At 36.8% G+C, this 21,440-nt stretch overlaps 1 protein-coding gene across 5 annotated transcripts in view; it reads right to left on the bottom strand.

Moving 5' to 3' along the window:
* Positions 1 to 21,440, bottom strand: part of CD47 (CD47 molecule) — a 53,572-nt gene that overhangs the window by 24,695 nt on the left and 7,437 nt on the right. For 4 of the 5 annotated variants that reach the window (XM_017517155.2, XM_017517159.2, XM_017517158.2 and 1 more), the window contains exons 2-3: positions 11,590 to 11,943; positions 2,380 to 2,469 (exon numbers count right to left, since the gene is read on the bottom strand). In XM_017517155.2, coding sequence (XP_017372644.1) covers positions 2,380 to 2,469; positions 11,590 to 11,943 — 444 coding nt within the window. Of the gene's footprint in view, positions 1 to 2,379; positions 2,470 to 8,177; positions 8,253 to 11,589; positions 11,944 to 21,440 lie in introns of all 5 variants that reach the window. The other variant, XM_037734458.1, reaches the window with a different exon arrangement.

Below are 21,440 nucleotides of genomic sequence, written 5' to 3'. Positions count from 1 at the left end.
GCCCAGCTAATGTTTTGTATTTTTAGTAGAGATGGGGTTTCACCATGTTGACCAGGATGGTCTCGATCTCTTGACCTTGTGATCCACCCGCCTCGGCCTCCCAAAGTGCTGGGATTACATCAACAACACCTTTAAATATGAGTGCAAGCTGGGTGAATCAAGTATAGACATGCCTTTCCCATGCACATAAATACACATCTACCTGTTTCAAGATGAGCCAAAATAAAAAATTCCCACCAAAATATTTCTTTAGGTTTATAAGCATGTTCCTTAAAATACTACCAGAATAAAAAATATAAAAAAGAAATATTCCACCTTACTAACACAAAAATTAAAATTAAAATAAGATGCTTTTCACCCAACAAATTAGTAGAAATTTCAGAGTTATAATATCAGAATTATAACTAGGTGAAATACAGGTATTTTCATCTGCAATAGTAGTTGATACAAATATTTCAGGAAAACATTTTGGCAGTATGTATCTAGAGCCTTAAAATATCTCTGCCATTTCCAGGCTTCATATCTTTAGATGAGTTATTTTCATAGTATCAAAAAAAATTAGAAACATCCTTAAAATCCATCAGGATGAGAGTTAAGTAAATTATAGTGCATCCACAAAAGTAGAACACAGGCAGCTATAACAAGATTTCTGAAGACATGAAGGAAAATCAGAATGTACAAGTATATAAGCTGTATGAGTGCGTTTATGGTTATCTTTTTAAAAAAAAAAAAAGGTAACAAAAATGAATAGAAAATGACAGAAAGGGAAACAGGAAATTCACCAGAATACACCAATAGTTTATTTCTAGGTTTGGGGACTACAGATAAGTTTTTTTCTCAATAACTTCCTACTTTGTATGAAGTGTTCCAAAGTGATATGTATTACTTTTTTAAGTCAGAAAAAATATCGTAAAGCTCGTTTTGTAAAAATACAGCCAATAATAGATTTACTCCTGGTTCATTTCACTAAAAATAATGTCACCAATGATAACACCTGGAACAGCAAATATTCATCAAGCCAAACTAAAAAAAAAAATTGCACTATATGAAATAATTTCATGATCTTTAAAAAAGGCTATTCCCTGCCTAAGTCATATGACTTAACCCTCAAAGCCTGGCTCTGTCAATATGGTTAAAAGCTTTCCCTAATATCATTGATGTCAGACCAGGTCTCGATGCTATACCAGTCCTTTTCTTGATAGAAAAGTTATATTTCCAAAAGAAGTCTAGACCCTATCTTGAAAGTAAAAGTTGTAAAATGTCTTGACAGTTGCCACTGCCATGCCTTTCCTGCCCCTTTTTTCCTCTCAGACAAAACTGAAGAACACTTCTGAAATCACTAAGCATTTCCAGAATGCCATACATGAGAAAAGCACTTAAAACATATAATCAATCAGTCATCTTCCTTCCATGTTTATACATCACCATAGATATACACAGCTTAAACTGCTGAGTAAAAGTAAAATTCATAAAATATACAATAGGCCAATCCTCTGCAATATTTTACTAGCTTTTGTGTGTTTAAAGGTTGCAGAATAAATAAGCATTATTTATTCCTTGCCTATATAAATATTTACTGGTCTTCAGGGTGCTACAAGGAAAGAAGTAAGTCTTACATTTAAAAAGCTTAAAAGTTTAGACTGTTACCTCAGAATTGCATTAATTTTGTAAATTTTCTTTACCAAAATATGAAAACATGGTTGACTATAAACATTAATCATAATGCATATTACCTATTTGCCTACCAATGACAATTACATTTTGTTGATGTTAAATCTAGTGCAGCATCAACATCTGCCCTCAGAAGTCTGGTTATGTTACTATTATTGGAAAGGAGGATCAAAGAACACGACTCTCTGGTGGCTGCTTCTGTAGAGGCTGCAGAACTGCACAGAGAGGATGATAAAACACGGTTCCAACTGGACTTTTCCAAGGGTGAACACATGCACACAGAGAAATTCAAAACTGGGAAAATAAAAAGAGGGGAATCTAAATGCTCCAAAGCATAACACCCTATCTTAAAACTAATGCAGCCTGTCACCATCTGTTTACCAAATAACATGTGTGTGAAGACGTTCCATGAATATTAAACTGTGACATGAGTTTAAGGTGTTGGTACTAATATTCCCACCATTCATTCTTAAGAGATTTTTTAAAAACACCAAATGAAAACCACCTTCTTAGGAATTAAAAGTGAACTGCAGCAAAATGTGGGTGACAACATATACTTCGAGGAGACTATTAGTATTCAAATGACGTAGCATATTTATCGTATCAGCACTTTTCCTAGTACGACTTTAAATATTTCATTGATAATGCTCCAAGAAATAACTATATCAACACTGAAGCGAAAAGTAGAAAAGCAGAAATAATACTTACTTTTAATACCAAACTGTCCCCAAAACAGGAGTATAGCAAAAATTGGGAAAATAACAATGAGGATATTTTCATTTGGAGAAAACCATGAAACTGGGGAGGAAGAAAACAAAAGTCACAATTAATATTTACTATAACACTTTAAATCCTGCTAATGGACTATAATATATGCTTTATCATGGAGACGGAAAATAAAGACAATGAAAACTATGGCCTTACTTTTACATATATTTATATATATACACATATACATAAAACAAATTACACATATAATGTACTTATATAAATTTTATTTATGAATAAAAACTATATAGTAACTTAACCATTTCCCACATTTTTCCTAACCCATGTTTCACTGGAAGAGGTAGGGCAGCACAGTAGCTGAGAACAAGGCTCTGTGGCCACACTGTCAGGGTCTGAACTCAGCTCTAACTTAACACTGTGGAACCATGATCACGTCCTCACGCCTCTCAGTTCTTCAGTGTCCTCAACTGTTACGCTGGTATAAAACAGTACCTGTATCTTGAAGAACTGTTCTAACTATTAACAAAGTTAATAAAGCATATGCAAAGGGCTTAAAACAGAGCTTAGCACTTACCAAGCACTCAGTTAACTAAAATTATTATGTGTTCGTGTGTCGAGTAGCTGTGTGTGTAAAGTGCGAAGAATGTAGCTTCAAGTAACAATGAAGTAGTCCCGTAAAGACAGACTCAGGGAACCTAAGTGAGGAAGAAGCACCCTAGGTGCGGCTAAGATGGAGAGAGATGCGCCTGGTCTGTCCTTTCTCAAACTCACTCTGCAATTATCCATGCATAATTAAGCGTCAAAAGGACTGTTTACATGTAAAGTAACATGAGTGGTTTTTGGATATTAACGAAGCTGTTATTAAGTGGGTCCCATGTTACTTTCACCATAAAAATATATCCACACATCCTATATAAAGGAAATTAAGACATTACGACTTCAAATAAGATTTGTGAGGATTTTTTAAAATTAAGTTTAATTGCACCTTATAAACCCCTAAGACCATAATTTTAGTTGTGAAATTTCTGCTCTAACAACAAAACCAAGTAAATGAACTGAAAGTATTTCAGAGTTTGCCTATACAAAGGGCTGTGCTGTTGGAAGAGCATTTCTGAATATGGCACTAAGCAAGCACGGGCATTCCTCTGACATCAACACTTCTTTCAAATTCTACCACGTGCTGCCCCTCAGGTGAGCAGGAGAAGCCTAACAGCCTTTCACTCCATAATGATAGCCACATATTTCTTGTGTTAAGCTTACAACGCTTTACATCAATCCCCAGAATATAACAACATTGTAAACTCTATAGATATTAGCTTTTCAGAATTTAGCGTTTTGTTCTATATGTAGTAGAGACTCAATACAATTGTAAGACAGTTTTGCCAGTGAACGGAAGACAAATTTTTAATGCTTCTTTGGTTGTAGATCTCTACTGAGAGATGTTTTTAGACACTCTGAATTAATACCTTAATTTCCAACTGTATAACTGAATATCTTCTTATACGAAAGAAAAGTTACTTCAATACAGCCTAAAACCCTACCAGGAAAAAATTTTGGAGGTCATGCTTAGATTTTTGTATCTAATCCCCAATGGATTTGGTAAAAGCTGTATGGTCTAATAGCTATGTTTACCCAATGAATTTTTCCTTACTACTTCTGTGGTTTTGTTTTTAATCGTGTACCTCAGCTCCTCAAATCATCACAATTATCATGTGAGAAATTATTAAACCCTCCTTATAGTTGTAAAAACTGCGGAACAGTGAATTCAAGCTCTTCAGTTATCTCAACTGTACATGTTCCACACTGAATCCTGATATTTCCCTCACCGCCATCCCCTACTAAACCTCCCCTCTAAGTTTTCCTTATTCCAGTAGTGGTGACCTCAGTTCTCCAGTTGCTTGAGACAGAAAACTTTGGAGTTACACCCGACTCCTTGATTTCTCCCACATCTGACTCTAGTTGGACAGCAAATCCTGCTGGCTCTACCTTCAAATTATAGCCAATATCTGATCTCATATTCCAGATGAACTGACAATGAAATGTTCTTTCATTGTTCTCTGCCCCTACACACAAAAAATTTTTTAGGATATATTAATAGAATATTAATACATTGATAATGACTAGAATATATCAATAATAGTAAGGGAAACATTTGACCCTGGTGTGACCACTCATTTTTTACTTATTCCAAAAACACTTATTGAAAGCCCACCATGGGGAGGAACTCCTCTAGGCTCTTGAGGGCCAGCAGTGAACAACGCAGGGGACCCTGAGTGTGCAGAATGGGAGAGGTTGAGGAATAAACGCCCTGGGCAGTAAGGAAAGGCCGATAGAGAGAGGAACAAAACGAAGTCTAGGATGAGAAGGAGTCTAGGCTGTGAAGATGGGGAGGAAGAGATGACAAAGGAATGGCAAGTTTGAGAAACCAAACGATGGCCACTGTGACCGACCTGGAATTCAGTGATGAGATCAGATGGGAAGGTCTGCTGTGGCAAGACCATGTAGAGTCTTAACAGTTTGTTGGGAGAGTTTGGATTTTATTCTAAGCGCAATGACAAGTGGTTGGAAAGTTTTCAGCAGGGAAGAAAAATAATCTGACTTATTTCAGATCTTTGGCAGCCACACGGAGAATGGATTACAGGGAAGCAGGACCTGTCAGAAAATTATAGCAACAGCAATTCGGAAGGCAGAAGGGTGTGACCAACAAACACAGTGCTGAGCTCAGTTTCACTCATCACATTTAAAGATCTAACAGGGAACTGCCCCAAAGGAAGATGACTGGAATGGGGATCCTGAAACCATATGCAATGGCTAAAAGAATAGGGATTTTTATCACAGAGAAAATAAACTTGAGAGAAATACTACAGCCCCCCCCCCAGTGAGTGAGAATAGTAGTAAGTTTTAGTTTGACTTTATGAAGAACTGAAACTGCCTGATAACAGACCAAGGTCCTCTGGGAAGTAATAATGTCTCATCATGTCAAGATTTAGGTAAAAAATTTCAATGGCCAGCTACTTGGGGTATGATAGAAATAATCTGTAAATTAGATGATGAGACAGAACAGACGACTACTTGATGACTCCCAGATTCTATGTGAAAATAGGAAATATGAGACATTTCAATGACAGAAAGAGAATAAGATTATAGAACAAAAAAAGGAAACTGTCTAAGTGATTTTTTTTTTTTTTGAGATGGAGTCTTTCTCTGTTGCCCAGGCTTGAGTACAGTGACAAAGTCTCAGCTCACTGCAACCTTTGCCTCCTGGGTTCATACAATTCTCTTGCCTCAGTCTCCTGAATAGCTGGGATTATCGGCAGGCACCACCATGCCCAGCCAGTTTTTGTATTTTTGGTAAAGACAGGGTTTCACCATGTTGGCCAGGCTGGTCTCGAACTCCTGATCTCAGATGATCTGCCCACCTTGGCCTCCCAAAGTGCTGGGATTACAGGCATGGGCTGCCATGCCCGACCTAAGTGATTCTTAACTGGAGTTTATCAGTTTATCACCCTCCCTTCTCACTACCATGCCAGGATTTTAAATTGCTCCCTGGTGTGTGTGATGTGGGTGGGGAGCACACAATGGAGAGGGGCATCCATGATTCTCTCAGTTTGAAAACACTGCTGTACATTTCCGCTGGAGTTTAGCTACAGTCACTGATGAATGTGCTCCCTCTTTCTCTAATTTGTTACAGTGGGAGAAGTTTGAGGATCACTGCATTAGATATTTAAGAACCAAATGAGGCTGGGTGTGGTGGCTTACACCTTTAATCCCAGCAATTTGGGAGGCCAAGGCGGGTGGATCATGAGGTCAGGAGTTTCAGACTAGCCTGGCCAACATGGTGAAAACCCATCTCTACTGAAAATACAAAAATTAGCTGGGTGTGGTGGCATGCGCCTGTAATCCCAGCTACTTGGGAGCCTGAGGCAGGAGAATCACTTGAACCCAGGACGTGGAGGTTGCAGTGAGCTGCGTCATTGCACGCCAACCTGGGCAACAAGAATGAAACTCCATCTCAGGAAAAAAAGAAAAGAACCAATTGAGATGCTGGGAGAAAAAAAAACAACAATGTTTTATATAAAGGCACTTACATGCCTATGAAGCTATTGATTTGTTATGGTAGCATTGTCAGATGACGTTAACTCTTGTTCCTCAAGGGGAGAGTAAGACATGATACTTTTTAAAGATCCCTTTCAGCTCTAAATTTCTATGCCACTAAGAACATAAATTAAGCTTTAAATGGACTAAGAACAATGTCAGATATTTTTCCATCTCGGGCTTAATAAATAAAGATAAGCCGACAACATTCACATCCTTATTCTACCAAGCTGTGGCTGGCAACTATGTCTATCACGCTCCTCTGAGTCCTGGACAGGCAGAGTGGCTTCCATGAAAATGAACTTCTTGCTAGTGGAAAGGCAAAGAAGTGATATCACCAGGGTGTAGGCTATGAATGAGAATTTATTTAATTTTTGCTTCCAAGCTTAAGTGTTATTAAAACCCAGGACCTCATTTGTCTTATCACTTTACAAAAATGAGACAATCTAAAAAAGTGAAGACACCATTCCAAAACAAAGTGTCTCCTTCAAACCTCCACAAACAGAGGGAACACCAGGTTACACAAACACACACACACACACACACACACACACACACACACACACACACACACACACCCCACACCCCGGTAACATTTACAATACTAAAATGCAAACCAAACTTTTACTTGATGTTTCAGGATTGTGATGGCTGTTTTGATATGTCAGCTCGCTAGGCTACAGTCCCATTATTTATTTAATCAAACCCAGAATTCTAAGGTGGTCCCCAAACCTCTGCCCTGGCCATGGATCTTTCCTAATTCCCTTCCCTTTTGTGTAGGAAACTGAGACTGTGAATGGGTTGGATTTCATTTCCATGATTATGCCACCCAGCGAAGGGTGTTTGCTGATGTAATTAAGATCCCCAATCAGCTGACTTTAAGAAAGAGAAATTGTTTTTGAGGGAGAGATGGCTGACCTAATCAATGATCTCTTAAAAGGGTCTGGGCTCTTCCTGGCAAATAAACTCAACATGTGAAAGGGATTCAACAAAAGGAAGATCCTTCTTTTCTGGCTTTAAATAGGCAAGGGGCCACAGAGTAAGAAATGAAGGCAATCTCTAGGGGATACCAGAATTCCCTGGCAGATATTTAACAAAGAAACAGGGACCTCAGTCTTATCATCATAAGGAATTGAATTCTGCTGTAATTATGTGAACCTGGAATAAGACCTCAAGCTCCAAATGAAAAGTATGACCTGGGCAACACCTTGATTTTAGTCTTTTAAAACCTTGATCAGACAACCCAGTCATGCTATGCCCAGGCTTGCCACCTACAAAACTGTGAGCTAAAAAATGGGTATTGTTTTAAGCCGCTATATTTGTAGTAGTTATGCAGCACTAGAAAAAGAATTCAAAGATCATGCAATGCCTTCATGTCCTCATTATGAACAGGCTGTATGTGCTGTTGATAATAATGGAATTGGCAACTCTGCGGAACTGGAACTGACCTTTCTAAACAAAACTCTAATAGTTTACTTAGAGAAAAATAAACTTTAAGCTTTCAAGTTTTTGTACGCTAACAGAATAGAAATACTAATAAAAATTTTATGATTACTATTATTTGCATTTAGTAGTTAGTTATTTACAAGGTGTTTTCACATGAACCACATACTATGGTGGTAAAAAATACTGGGTTTTGGTGCCAAAGAGATCTAGGTTAAATTCCTGGCTCTTCCTCTGACCTTGAACAATACCTTCAATCTCTTTTGGTTCTTCATTTGTTAAATGGTAAGACTTCCATCTATCTCCTAGAGTTCCTGAGAGGATAATAGGATCTGACTTACATGAAGTATGTGGCACATGTGCAAATAAATGTTAGCTCACTTTACTCTTTTTATTTGTACTGCAACCACTTCTTTGAAATCAGTGATAATGTCTTATTCTTCACAGAGCCTGTGACGCCTAGCACAGTGCCTGACACATGGTAGTCACTTGGTAAAATTTTGTGAAGTGAGAGAGATATTATTTATATCTCAAACATTTCCATGATAGTGATGGCATCCCCATTGTACTAAGAAAAATCCGAGGACCAGACAGTTGGAGTTTCTTATCCAAGTTTTCTTAAGCTATTATTAAACAGTGAAGTCTAGAAAACAGCTTTCTAAATTCAAGTCCAATGCTCCTTACATTGGAATATATTATACATAGGCTCAGAGGTACATAAAACAACATCTTACAGCGTTCCCATGTATTCAAACCTAGTCCTCCAAAAAAAAAAAAAGGGCACAAAGAATGGTCTCCATTATCTGCATTCCATTAAGTAGAATTCAATTCTCTATTGAGAAAATTCTGTTTCTCATTTATGCCTGTATTTGAAAAAATCACAACATAGCAAAAATGGTTTCTAATGCCTAAATCTTGAAAGTCCATGACAGGTAAGTATTCTTACTAGAAAAAACTTATATTCCGTAGTAAGAGTCCTGCCCCATTTAACCTCTTTGTGCAGGTAAGTTTTTGTTTTTTTTTCAGTTAAAAATGGGTACAACATATTGGCACCAGATATTGGTGTGGGTGTGGAGAAACTAGATCACTCTTTTACTGTTGATGGGAACGTAAAATGAAATAGCCACTCTGGAAAAGGCTGGCAGTTTCTTTAAAAACTAAGCATACACTTACCATACAGCCCAGTAACCATACTTCTAAGCATTTATCCCGGAGAAATGAAAACTGTGTCTACACAAGAACCTGTGCACAACTGTTCACAGCAGCTTCATTTGTAACAGCCCAAACTTGGAAACAACCATAATGTCCTCCAACAGGTAAATGGTTGAACAAACTGTGATATACTCATACTGTGAACTATTACTCAGCAAAAAGAAAAAAAGGAACTATTGATACATGCAACAACTTGGATAGATCTCAAGGGCATTGTGCTGAGCGAAAAAGCCATTCTTAAAAGGTCATCCAGTATGATTCCATTTATTTAACACTGTTGAAATGACAAAACTATATATATGGAAGACAAATTGGTGCTTGCCAGGTCAGGGACAGTGGGAGGTGGCAATATGGCTAGTAAGAATAAGCATGAGGGAGATGTCTGTGATGTTGGACAGGTTTATGTTCTGATTGTGGTAGTAGTTACACAAATATACATGTGATAAAATGAGAGAACCATTCACACACACCGCACCACTGTGAACTTCCTGGTTTTCACACTGTTATAGTTATATAGAGGAACCATATGGGGACTGTGTGAAGGGCACACGGTACCTCTCCATCTTTATATCTTCCTATGAATCAATAATTATTTCAAAAAATTAAAATGGATGCAAAGCCAAATGCCTCAAACCTCTGGTAGAATTTTCTACATTCTCCATAATAAAACAATACTGTCTCCTTTTAATGGCCCCCAGAATAAGTCTAGTTCTTATTTTTATAGGGTATTTGGAAAACAAAGAAAGATAAAACAATATTTCCATCACATGCAAAATTATAAACTATTTTCATCTCAGATCCTGGCCTTCCTTTCCCTTCCATCTTCATCTCATCTTCTGGCCTTTCAAATCTCGTAACTTCCAGTTTACCTCTCAGTGACCTACATTACCTCACAACGTTCCTGTCCCCCCACGTCTTATTCTTTCATTTCCACGAAACTGCACATTCCCTCAGAAAAATTTCAACAAGATATTAGATGATCTAACTCTGGTTATTTGCAGTGTATATGACTCACTGATTACACCCTTCCTGAAAAGTATACTTAACAGAAAAAAAAAAGAAAAGAAAAAGCTCCTTTGCCTAAATTAATAGCAATAGTAAAATCTACAATATGAGAGAGATCTCTGAGCTGAAAAACCTTCCAAACAGAGCCATCCCCTGCCTATTCCTCCCTGCACACAAATCCCTCTCACAATTCTTCAGGCTAGCTTCAACAACTTGGTACCTCACTTCATAAAATAAACATCCCGGGAAAACAACTAACATTTACAACACACTTTCGTTTACAAAAAAAAAAAAAAAAAAAAAAAAAACATGTCCACTTGGGATCTCATTTGATGCTCATTAGGCTGTAGAATACATAAAAGCAAGTATCTATTGTCATCTCCATTCCAGACACGAGGTAACTTGGACTCAATTAGGTACCTTCTCAAGATCACAGAAGTGAATAGTAAGTTGCTGAACAGGGGCTATAACTCAGACCTCCCGATTCTCAATCCTAAGTGATGTCCAAACATTTCACCAAACCCAAAACCCCATTCCTAATCTGGTAGCAGATATCTCACAAAAGCTAGGCAAATAGTTGATCCAACTGAACAGTTCTGAACCTATCTAGAGTTAAGGTTCTCAAAATGTGGTTAACCCATGATCGGTAATATGACAGGTAATTCTAAACAGAGATTTCAAAACAGAAAGTCAGAACATACTCATACGGGGTTGAAGAACTCAGCTAGCACAGCAGGAAATAGCAAAGAGGGGAGACTGTTTACTTCAGCTAAGCTTACTACCTTGTATACCTCGCCAACCCAAGTTTGTGACAAAAAGGGCAGAATAATGGTGCTATAATCAAGCCTGAATTTGAATAAATTAATTTGAATCCCTAGCTCTCCCATATCTTGGCCAAGGAAAAGAAGACCAAAGTAAAGCTAAGCACAGAAAACCTCAAGAAATCATCCAGGATAATGTGACTTAATCTCCTGATTCTCCTCTATTCTGTCCCAAGGGAGCATGGCTGGGACTTGCCAACCCCTGGTCAAAGTGAAAGGTTAAAAAAAAAAAAAGGCTAAATAACTGGAAAGAGACTTGAAAATTAGTCATAGGAAAGAAAGTACTTGGATGGCAGCAAACAGAAATGAACAGTACATTGCCTCAGGACCAATCACCCAAATAGAATGGTCCTCAGACAAAAGTTTGAGAACCGCACAATATACAAATTAACAAGTAATACAAATTAAGTAGCAAATGTGTTTTACTGAGAAGGGTAGACTAACAAATAGGATAGAAATGACAATCTTAAACCTGCTAAACATTATATCAACATTCATTATTAATGGCCTGCTTTTTGATTCAAGGGAGTACCTAACACCATTTGGCCTACTCTTGAAAGAAGATCAAGTTGTAGCAGGACAAATGAAAGAGGAGCTTTTATAGAAGTCTTACCAACACGATATTTTAGCTCGACGATTGTTTCACCTTCTCTGGTTAATTCTGTTACTTCGCAAGTGTAGTTTCCCGTATGTGAGGCAGCATCACTCTTATCCAGCTTCAAAGAGGCATCTCCTTTTAGTAATTGTGAGACTTCAATTTTTGCACTATTAAAGCCAGAGGGGAGAGTGGACCTGTTCAGAGCTCCATCAAAGGTGTAAATATCTCTTCCTTTAAATTTCCACTTTACGTATATTTCAGTGGTGTTTTGCGCCTCCATGTTAGTAACAAAGCAAGGAATGACGACAGTATCATTACAAAACGTGAATTCTACAGATTTTGTTTTATTAAATAGTAGCTGAGCTGAACCTGGAAAGGAAAAAGAAAAACATTTCATTAATTATGGAAGTCTGTACTGGAAGATCTTAGGTATATTAGAAATCCTTAAGATAAAAAGCAACATTTCCCCTGTTCACTTAAGTAAACAGGGTAGCAACGAAAGAGACCTATTAGGTGAAAAATGGAAACAAATTATATTTTAATATTAACTTGCACAGCTGGAAGGCATCATTATGACTTTTCTCTATTCATTCTCAACAATACAAAGTATACATTACCATGCATCTTGGGAATAAATTCAGCAACTGTGTTGGAACGCGCAGGTGTAGTATCTGGCTTTGGAACCTCTGAAGTAATCATTACTGCCTACTGATATGTGTAGAAAAATATTGTCCTTATCAGGGTAAAATTTTGAACAGAAAATCAAGCCAAACATTATATTCAGTCTCAACTTCAATACATTGCTAAATAGAACTTGCTGAACTGATATGAAATTTATCTTTATCCTTATACTGCATTTCCAAAAAAAGTGGCAGTTTCTTCTGTACTTTAATATACAAAGTAAATCGGATGAATCAAATCACATTTTTCTACTAGGATGGAAAATCTTAGAATACTAACAAAAAAAAAAACACAAAAAACATTATCTGCGGCTACTTTTCCATTGCAAAATATAGGCAGCAATAGACATTTCATATGGGAGTCTTGAATGACATTTTTGCATCCCCACATTTCATTGACACTACAGAACAATCTCCAAATGTATATATATTACAGGTATTCTCCCTCCAAGAAACCACAAAACTGAAAAAGCTAAGTAAGATACAAGTTGAAACCAAGAGAAGTTACTGCTAATAAATATCCTATCAACACTTCTCAATAGGATAAACTACCAGTCGTTTGCCTTACAGAAGAGGGTAAAAATGTAATCACTCATTGTTCAACTAGAATGTACAAGAATGCATAGGAATTGTAGTTGTCTTCCATATTCTTCAGCCACTTAGTAATTCTTTTATCTAAGTAGCTGCTTGGCCTTCCCCTCAAAACATAAACAAAACCAAAACACAAATTACTAACAAATATAAAATATCAACTTTGTTAATAGTTCAGGCTTAAAATTTCCTTCTACATAAACTGGAATAAAAATCAGAGGCATAGAATGTTTCTATTGTTAAGAACACTGTTTGTTCAATAAATACCCCATGAATTGAATGCAAGGATGCAGAGTGGAATGTGTACTGGACAATGCTCAGATCGCCTGAGTAAACGTCCTATTTCTGCCCCTTTCAAATATGCGGCCTTAAGCAGCTCACTTTTCTATGCCTTGGTTTACTCTCTGTAAACAGGAGGATCAAAAACGAACACCAGGCTACTTCACAGAACTGTGGTGAGCATTAACGTGGAAAATATAGTGGCAAGTGCTCTCTAAACAATGCTATGCTGGAAAAATGTAGGGTGATGCTATAAAAACTAGATACTCTGGCATTTTAATGTAATGATATGGACCTTCCTTGACTAGTCCAAATTGTGTATTTCTGGGAATCTGCAGTTTGAACTGTGGGCATCCACATCTCACCTCTTCCCAGTTGTCTACATTTCTAGCCACCTAAATATTAGGAAGCCCAAGGCAAAACCTGGACTTCTATGGCATTTTCTAAAACTTTGGAATTGTGAATTATTTCCCCTGATGGAGAAACACTGAGGGAGAGAAAACATAGTATACAAGAGAAGAATAAAGGGGTGAAGATGTTCAAGTTATACAGAAAGGAAAGTATCAGAAAATATGGTGAAATATTTTGAAAGGGATACAAAGATTACTGGGTATCTTTTTAATGGAGTGGTGGGTAATGTCTAACAAACCTTTTGGAATTATCTGACTCTATAGAAGCCTGTGCCTTTCACTGACTTTGACAGGGCTATCTTAGAGTTTCGTAAGTTGTAGAAAACTGATGGTAATTCAAATGGATTGGTGTCCATAGAGATAAAAATAAATCTTGTTTCTGCAATTGATTTCTACCTGGTGGAAGAGAAGATTCCAAAAGCCTACATTTTACTGCCCTGAGGACATTGACCAATTCTGCATTTATTAGCAAATTCATTTAGGCATTCTTGATTGCCTATAAATGTGTCTGTTTTTCCAATTTTCTTTTAAAAGGGTTTTGCCTTCTTGCTGGTTTGCTTGTTAATTAACGAGTGAAATAAAATCTTTGACACATGTTCATTTTATACTTGTATGAATCATGGTTTGACTTTTTAAAATTATTCTTAAAAAAAAAAAAAGGTATGAATGAAGAACTCAATCATCCCATGAAACTCTTAAAGAAGGCTTTAATTAAGTAAAAAGTCACTGGTAAACACTCCACAATTTCATAATGTATGTTTAGAGAATAAATTTTCAAAGAAATACAGAAAACAATAATTGTACTGCACTATGTGTTATAATAAAAACATTTTATAGCTGAAGCAATTTAAGTAGAATAAATGCTATTAGTAAAAATAAAAGTAAAATTGACCTGGATAAACCACAATTTGAATAACTTTTGCACTAGTAATTAATAAATAAGGGCAGGCCAAAAATATCACTCCAGCTATTAACTATAACCTCAATCTCTATAAAGATGCATTAAAAAACTATTAAGTAGTAAAATTGTCTGATTTGGGTTTTTTTTTTTCTTTTGCCTACTGCCTTCTCATAAAACAGCAAAGTGAAGAAACGATTTAAAATGCAGAGAGCAAATAATGAAACATAGATAATTAACATAAATAAAGAAAACTCTGAATAAACAAGATAGGCTTATAGCAGTCTAAATCAGACAGCAGTAGATAAATGTAACCAAGAGTAATGCCAGAGTTACAGATAAATTAGCAAATAAAATGAGAAAGTGACTTTATACCAAATGCCAAAAGTAATGGACTTGAAACCTTCCTTGGAACTGTACAATTATTGGTGAATATAGACCATCAGCCCACACCATCTCAGATCACAACCTAGAAAACAGCTTTGTAGTGGCAGAGAAGGCTCAATCCATAGTGCTCACACCACACAAGTTCAGGTTAGAATTTTAAAAATGCAACAAACATTTGTTGAGAATTACCTGATATGAAATATTACAATAGGATGTGGGGATATAGCAATGAAAAAATATAGGAATTATCTTCTATGAGCTTACAACTCTCATATGGGTGATGATAAGTACTGTATGTAATACAAAGTTACAAGTGTTATCTTTTCTGTATGGACAATGTCCTTATGGATGGGCAAACAGAAGAATGCCATAGTCCCTGCTTCTCCGGGCCTTCAATCTTTATCAGGTTTCTTGTAAACGTTCTCTCCATTATAACAACTCTCATATCATTCCCTTTTGCCCTTTATCCCACATTCTCCAACAGACCTCTCTCCCTATTTCTTAATACAAACTGAATCCTTCAGAGGAGAATCCTGAAGCTTCCCATACTCCTTCCCTACAACTTACCTGCAACCCCAATTATCCACATCTCTTTTTTTTTTACCTCTTTTTCAGAAATGAATCTCACCACCTGAGAGCTAGGTTCCATTTCTGCCTCCATACCCATCAATCTCCCCAAGGACTTTCCCTAGTTGATTATCAGCTTCCCACATCCCTCATTCCATTTACAAGGTGTTTTTGTTTGTTTGTTTTTTTTTTTTGTCTTTAAAAATTGCTTGAATATTCACCAACTTAAAAAAAAAAACAGTTTCTCATACTTGTTTCTCTCTTCCCTAGCATCCCAAATTAACAATCTATATGTATTTCCTCACTTCCAATTCACTTCTTAAATCTGTCACCTGGCCTCCACCTCTTCACCCCTATTTCTTTACTACTACAGCTCTTGCCAAAGTCACCCCTTTGTGAAAAATCCCTTGTGAAAAATCAAATATGCATGGTTCATTTTCTATCTTGACTTCCACAGTTCTTGAGCCAGTGGGCAGTTCCTTTCTTGCTCTTCTCTCCTGGCCTTCATGATATCTCCTGATTATGAACTTCCTCCTGCTTTGTCTACCGCATCCTAGTTTGCTTTCTTTGTTGAAATCTATTCCTTGACTCATACTAACTGTTAGTGTTCCTAAGGGCTTCAGATTCAGCACCCTCTGCCCCCTAGTAATTTCCTTGACTCTCAACGTTATCTTCACCTGCAAACTTTTTTAAACAACTTAATCATGCACTGCCTTTCTTCTAAACTGCAGAGGCTGGACAGCCAACTGTCTGCTGTGCACTTCCACTTAGATGTAATACAGTTACTTCAAAGTCAGCGTGTCCAAAAACTTACCTGCCTCCCCTTCCTACCCTCAGCCTAAATCACTTTGCTAAAGAATTTTCTATCTTCTATCAGTGGACCTAAGAATCAAGTTAGATCCCCCTCTCTCCTTAGCCATGGAGAATTCTTGGTAGGTCAACCTAATTAAGTTCCTAAATCCAATGTCTGTTGAATGAACGAATGAGACACTCATCCTCTCCATGAACTATTGCCATACTCTCCTAACTAGCTCCCTGCCTCCATCCTCAAAAGATTTCTCCATCCCGGCCCTGATGTATTTTCTACAGTTCCCAAAATAACTGTTCTAAATGCAAATGTGCACTCCTTTGCCTAAGAAAGATACTTTAACAACACCCTCAACCCTTTTCAGGCTAAACTCTAAGTACCTTAGCATGGAATACAAATGAGGTCCTTCGAGATTCTTTCCAGCCCCACCTCCTGTACTCTCTCATTTCTACACTAAGCTCCAATCGTAATGACCTTCCTGCAATTCCATGACTATGCAAATGCACTCATCCCTGTGCCTTAGCGCATGCTGTTCCTCAAACCTAAACAGCCTCTTAACTATTGTACACTATTACCCCACTGAGTACATCGGGTTTTTAATAGTTACGAGCACACATTTAGGGGTCAGACCCGGTTTGTGGCAGCTTGTACACTTCTTAGCTGTATAACTGTAGGCAAGTTACTTATCTCTGCCACTCAGTTTCCTCATCTATAAAATGTGAATAGTGATGGTATACACCTCATAGAGATATTGCTAAGATTTAATAAGATAATGAACATGTTCTTGTTCTACCTTTCACATATACAGCAAATGCTCAATAAATGGCGGCTACAGTTTGCTAACTTTTGCTCTTCCTGCTAAAGCACAGTTGAAATGTTCGATCTTGTTCACCTTCTGTATCATTACTCAATTGTATTCTTCCCCTCCTCATTGCTCCCATTGCCTCATGTTCAAATGTTGTCACCGTAGGTACTACTGTATAATTACTATTTTACTTAACTGACCTCTGCAGACTCAGAAAGTAAGACACTGTCTTCATGTGGTATCCTAATAATCTAACACAGGGTCCAGAAAGTAAAATTCAATATATTCCTTGTGAATGTAAAAAGTTTAAAGTATGAATTCCAAGGAAAAAAATCTAAAAATCATGTAGGAGAAAATACACTTTTCTTCCATATTTCAAGAGAACCTGCCACTGTTTCTCAGTTGTATAGACGTGCTTATGAAATCATGAAGCTGCATATTTTAATGGAAAATCTCAAGTCACTCATATGGTTGGATAGAAAAGTTCCTTAAAAATCACAAGAATGTATCTATGAATGATCTTCCTAGAGAGTGATGTTTAAACTGGGTCTTAAAGGATGAGTAAGAATGTTATGGGAAAGAAAGGGCTTTCTAAGCAGAGTAACATGTATACAGTCGGATAAAGAAAGGGAAGAAGTGAAAGCAAAGAATTATTTAGGTGAGCTCTAGGAAACGAGGCTGGAAAAGATGATTAAGAAAAATTCTAAAGGGCTTCCTTGAATGTCATGCTGAGTTTAGACTTGATAACATAAACAATCATAAACCACTCAGATTTAATTTCATTAAAAAAAAAAAAAACATTGACAGCAGTGTAAAGGAAGGACTGAGGGCAGGAAGGGAAAAGAGAAAGGGAGACCCACGGAGAGACTACTGCAATAGTAAAGAACAACTGAAGGGGAAACCTGAAACTTACAGCAATCGACAGAGGGCAGACATGGAAGGCAGGAGAGACAAAGAGGGCAAAATTAAAATTGTTGACCAAATAGTATGCCTGGCCAGTTAGATAGTAGGTTAATTATAGAGAAAAGAGGCTTACATATTTGGGGAGAATACCTTTCAATATTTAATAGGCTGGGTATTAAAGTACATGTGGTAGAATAAAATGGAAATGGCCAGTAGGTTCCAGGACATATGAATCTGAATTGAAGAAGAGAAGTCAGAACTATAAAGACTTGGGAGTCACCACCAAGAATATTGAAACCATGAGCATAAAAAAGATTGCACAGAGAGTCCTTGCACAGCAAACAGAGCAGGTGGTTTATTATTCTCTAATAAAATCTTGGAAAACACCAATATTTATGGAACAAATAGTCAAAGGGGAATAAACTAAGGAAGCGAGGAAAAGAAGTGATGGAAGCAGGAGAGACAGCAAAAAATATCATTGCAGACACAGTCTTCATATGGACAAAATAGATGTTATGTGGGCTGAGTAACAACAGCCTCTGGATGGAAAGTTAGAACATCATTTGCGGCCATGTCAATGGCCTAGTGAAATCTGATGCACACTATGTTTGACAAGTGAAAGAGAACAGAGAAAGAAGATGGCTTTATCAAGCACTTAAAACATATTAAGTGGCAGTGATTCTTTTGCAATAAATCTGGCAGTGTAAGAAAGCAGAGAAGGCAACAACGGAGGATGTGGAGGCAGGGGCAAGGGCAAGGACATTTTGTTTCTTGAGGTTTTTTGTTTTATTGTTTGACGTGGGGTAAAATTTGATCATGTGTGCAAGCAAAGGGAAAGGAGTCAATGGAGACGGAAAGATCTAAGATGCAAGACGGAAGAATTAAGCTGACTGAGCAGGTCTCCAAGATGGTGGAAGTGAAAAAGTAGTAGACAGTTTGTCCTTTCCATGGAAAGGTGAGTAGGTATTCTTCTGAAGCTGGATAAGGGAAGAGAATGGGATGAAGGTTATCTAAGAGATTATAGATCAGTTTAGTAATGGTGGGAGGGAAGCTGAGGGAGTCCAAACCACACACCACTATTTTTTGCAGTAGAGTAGGAAGTTAATTATCTTCTGGGAATGCATGTTCAGGAATAGGGTAAGAAGCCTCAGCAGCCTCTAAGGTAAAGAAGCAAAGATCATCAGTAAAGATATATGCCAGAAAGGAATCCTACCTATTTTTGCCCTTAGAACTAGTGTCTGGATTGAAGAACTGGAGTCTTTAACTAAATTGGGTTATGTACAGAAAGGACGAAGTCAGATCTCTCCTCAATGGAGGCTAAAATAAAGGTCTGGGGTAGAGTGGGGTATCCACAAGTTTTATTTAATTCTGACCCAAAGCAACCCTCGTAATGAATTTAAAAGTGGCCTTATAAGACTGGAAGAGGCCAACTTAGAATTACAGGGGGCAGGGCAGTTTAAAGTCAGTAACATCTAGAATTATGGCCCTACCAAGCACCTAAGTACCATCAGGGGATAAAAACAAAATGTATCTACTGTCTATATACTACATTTTAAGTCATTAAGAGACATACTGTCTGAAATTTGTCTGTATGTCAAAGAGGGCTTTGCAAAGTACTTGGTGCATAGGATAGGCTCATACTTGCTTGAAATGGAAAAAGTGGTTTTGACAGACATTGAACTTGCCAAACCCCTTGCCTTACTTTTTAACCTATAAGTGTTAACCTATAAGTGTTTTAACCTATAACCTAGACATATTCAAATATGCACATTAATTCTCCTAAGCTAAATCTCAAACCATGAAATTGACCAGATCCTAAGTCTTACGCAACTGCTCCATGGATTTGGAATGAAATATTCAGAGGTGGGTGTAGCTTGATTTCTGCTTCAACACTATATAACCATAGAGAGGAAAACCCAGGTTCTATTGTCTTAGCCTAGGTATATCAGAATCAAATTTCCTGGGTGCTCTGTATTTTTTATTTTAGTAATATAATGACTTTAACAAAACTGATTCTACACTATTATTCTTGTTCTTTTTATCACAGAAGAAATATCTACACTAGTATACAAAGTGAAGGTAACTTTATGATAACCCAAGACAATATTATTAAAATCAGACTGAGAGATAAGATATGAAAATAGAAATGTTTATCTTGTTTAAAAAGGTAGGACAGCAGAAACCTAAAAGACAGAGAACATGGTTGAAAATTCTGTCACAAAAAGAACATTACTGTATTTAAAACAATGCCTATACTGGCTATAGCTGAATTCATACTATGAAATGCAAATCTAGTTTTGCTAATATGAGTGATTATTGTAGATTCAGAACGTGCATCAATTTGGAGGGAAAGTCATCTATTTCTCATCTTTAGAAATTGGCCTTTCAAATCTCCATGAACAACTCAGTGGCAAAGATAAAACATCTGCCAAAACGCAGATGACAGCATAAGCAAGTGTCCTAATGGTAGGCATTTAGTGTAATGCTTTAAAAAACACTGCCTCTAGACTGCTGGGGCGGCCCCACAAATAAGTACTTTTAAATAGGCATTTACTTCCTTAAAATGGCAATTTGTATTTAAATATATATATATATATTCTTTAAGAGAAAAGAAAACATTTTCATTTAAGCCAAATTACTTACTACTAGACAATGAAAAAAATTTTAATCATATGTACCCGATTAAAAAAAAAAAAAAAAAGCTCATTTTGAACAAAGAGAAATCCAACCACTAAAAAGACAGTTCACAACACCATTATTATTTAAGGTTTTATTTGCTAGCTAATTAATACCACTGAAACTGGATGCACTTTTAAACAAAGTATAATTGAACATAAGGTGGGGGCAGAGTGGAAAGCAACATAGTAATTCATTCCACATCTTGCAATCCATTAAGGTGCGTTGCAGTTTGCCTGTAATTGCACGAAATGAGTATCTGAGATGACTTATTTTATCACAAAGGCCAGTAACACTGTAGAGGTTGCCAGGAAAGGTCCCTGATTCCCTGGGCTTAATTAATGAAAATGAATGTAAAATGAAACTTCAGTACAAATGAATGTACAAATCCATGACTTACTCCTTCTAGATAAAGTCAGTCTCTCAAGTCCCTTGGTTTACAACTACTTGTGTGCTGAGACATCTTTCTTCATACATGTCCTTTTGAAGCTATATATTAAACACACATAAAAATATATTTTATGACAAATACAATCACTTCCTGCTTTACAGTGCACACTTAACAGAACTCAATTGCATAATGCCTGCATTTTGCTTTTTTTTTTTTTTTCAGGTTAATATTAACTAAGTAAAATAAAATACTCTAAATTCTGAATTATATGACTCTAGGGATTTGAATACATTAAAATTGTGTGTAAACAAGCTCTAGTTAATAATATTAACTATCACTAAAGAGGGCCTACCAAATCCTATTCCTCAAAGAACCATTCCAACAGTTCTATCTACTTGATTTAAATCTAATTTGCCTGTTTTAAAAACGGCATATGGTTTATATTTTTTACTATTTTGGCCAGTTTGAAGA

This window comes from Cebus imitator, unplaced genomic scaffold, assembly GCF_001604975.1.
Source record: "Cebus imitator isolate Cc_AM_T3 unplaced genomic scaffold, Cebus_imitator-1.0 Scaffold619, whole genome shotgun sequence".
NCBI classification, from domain to species: Eukaryota; Metazoa; Chordata; class Mammalia; order Primates; family Cebidae; genus Cebus; species Cebus imitator.
The sequence above is the reverse complement of the archived record's forward strand: the minus strand, read 5'-3'. Positions and strand labels throughout refer to the sequence as shown.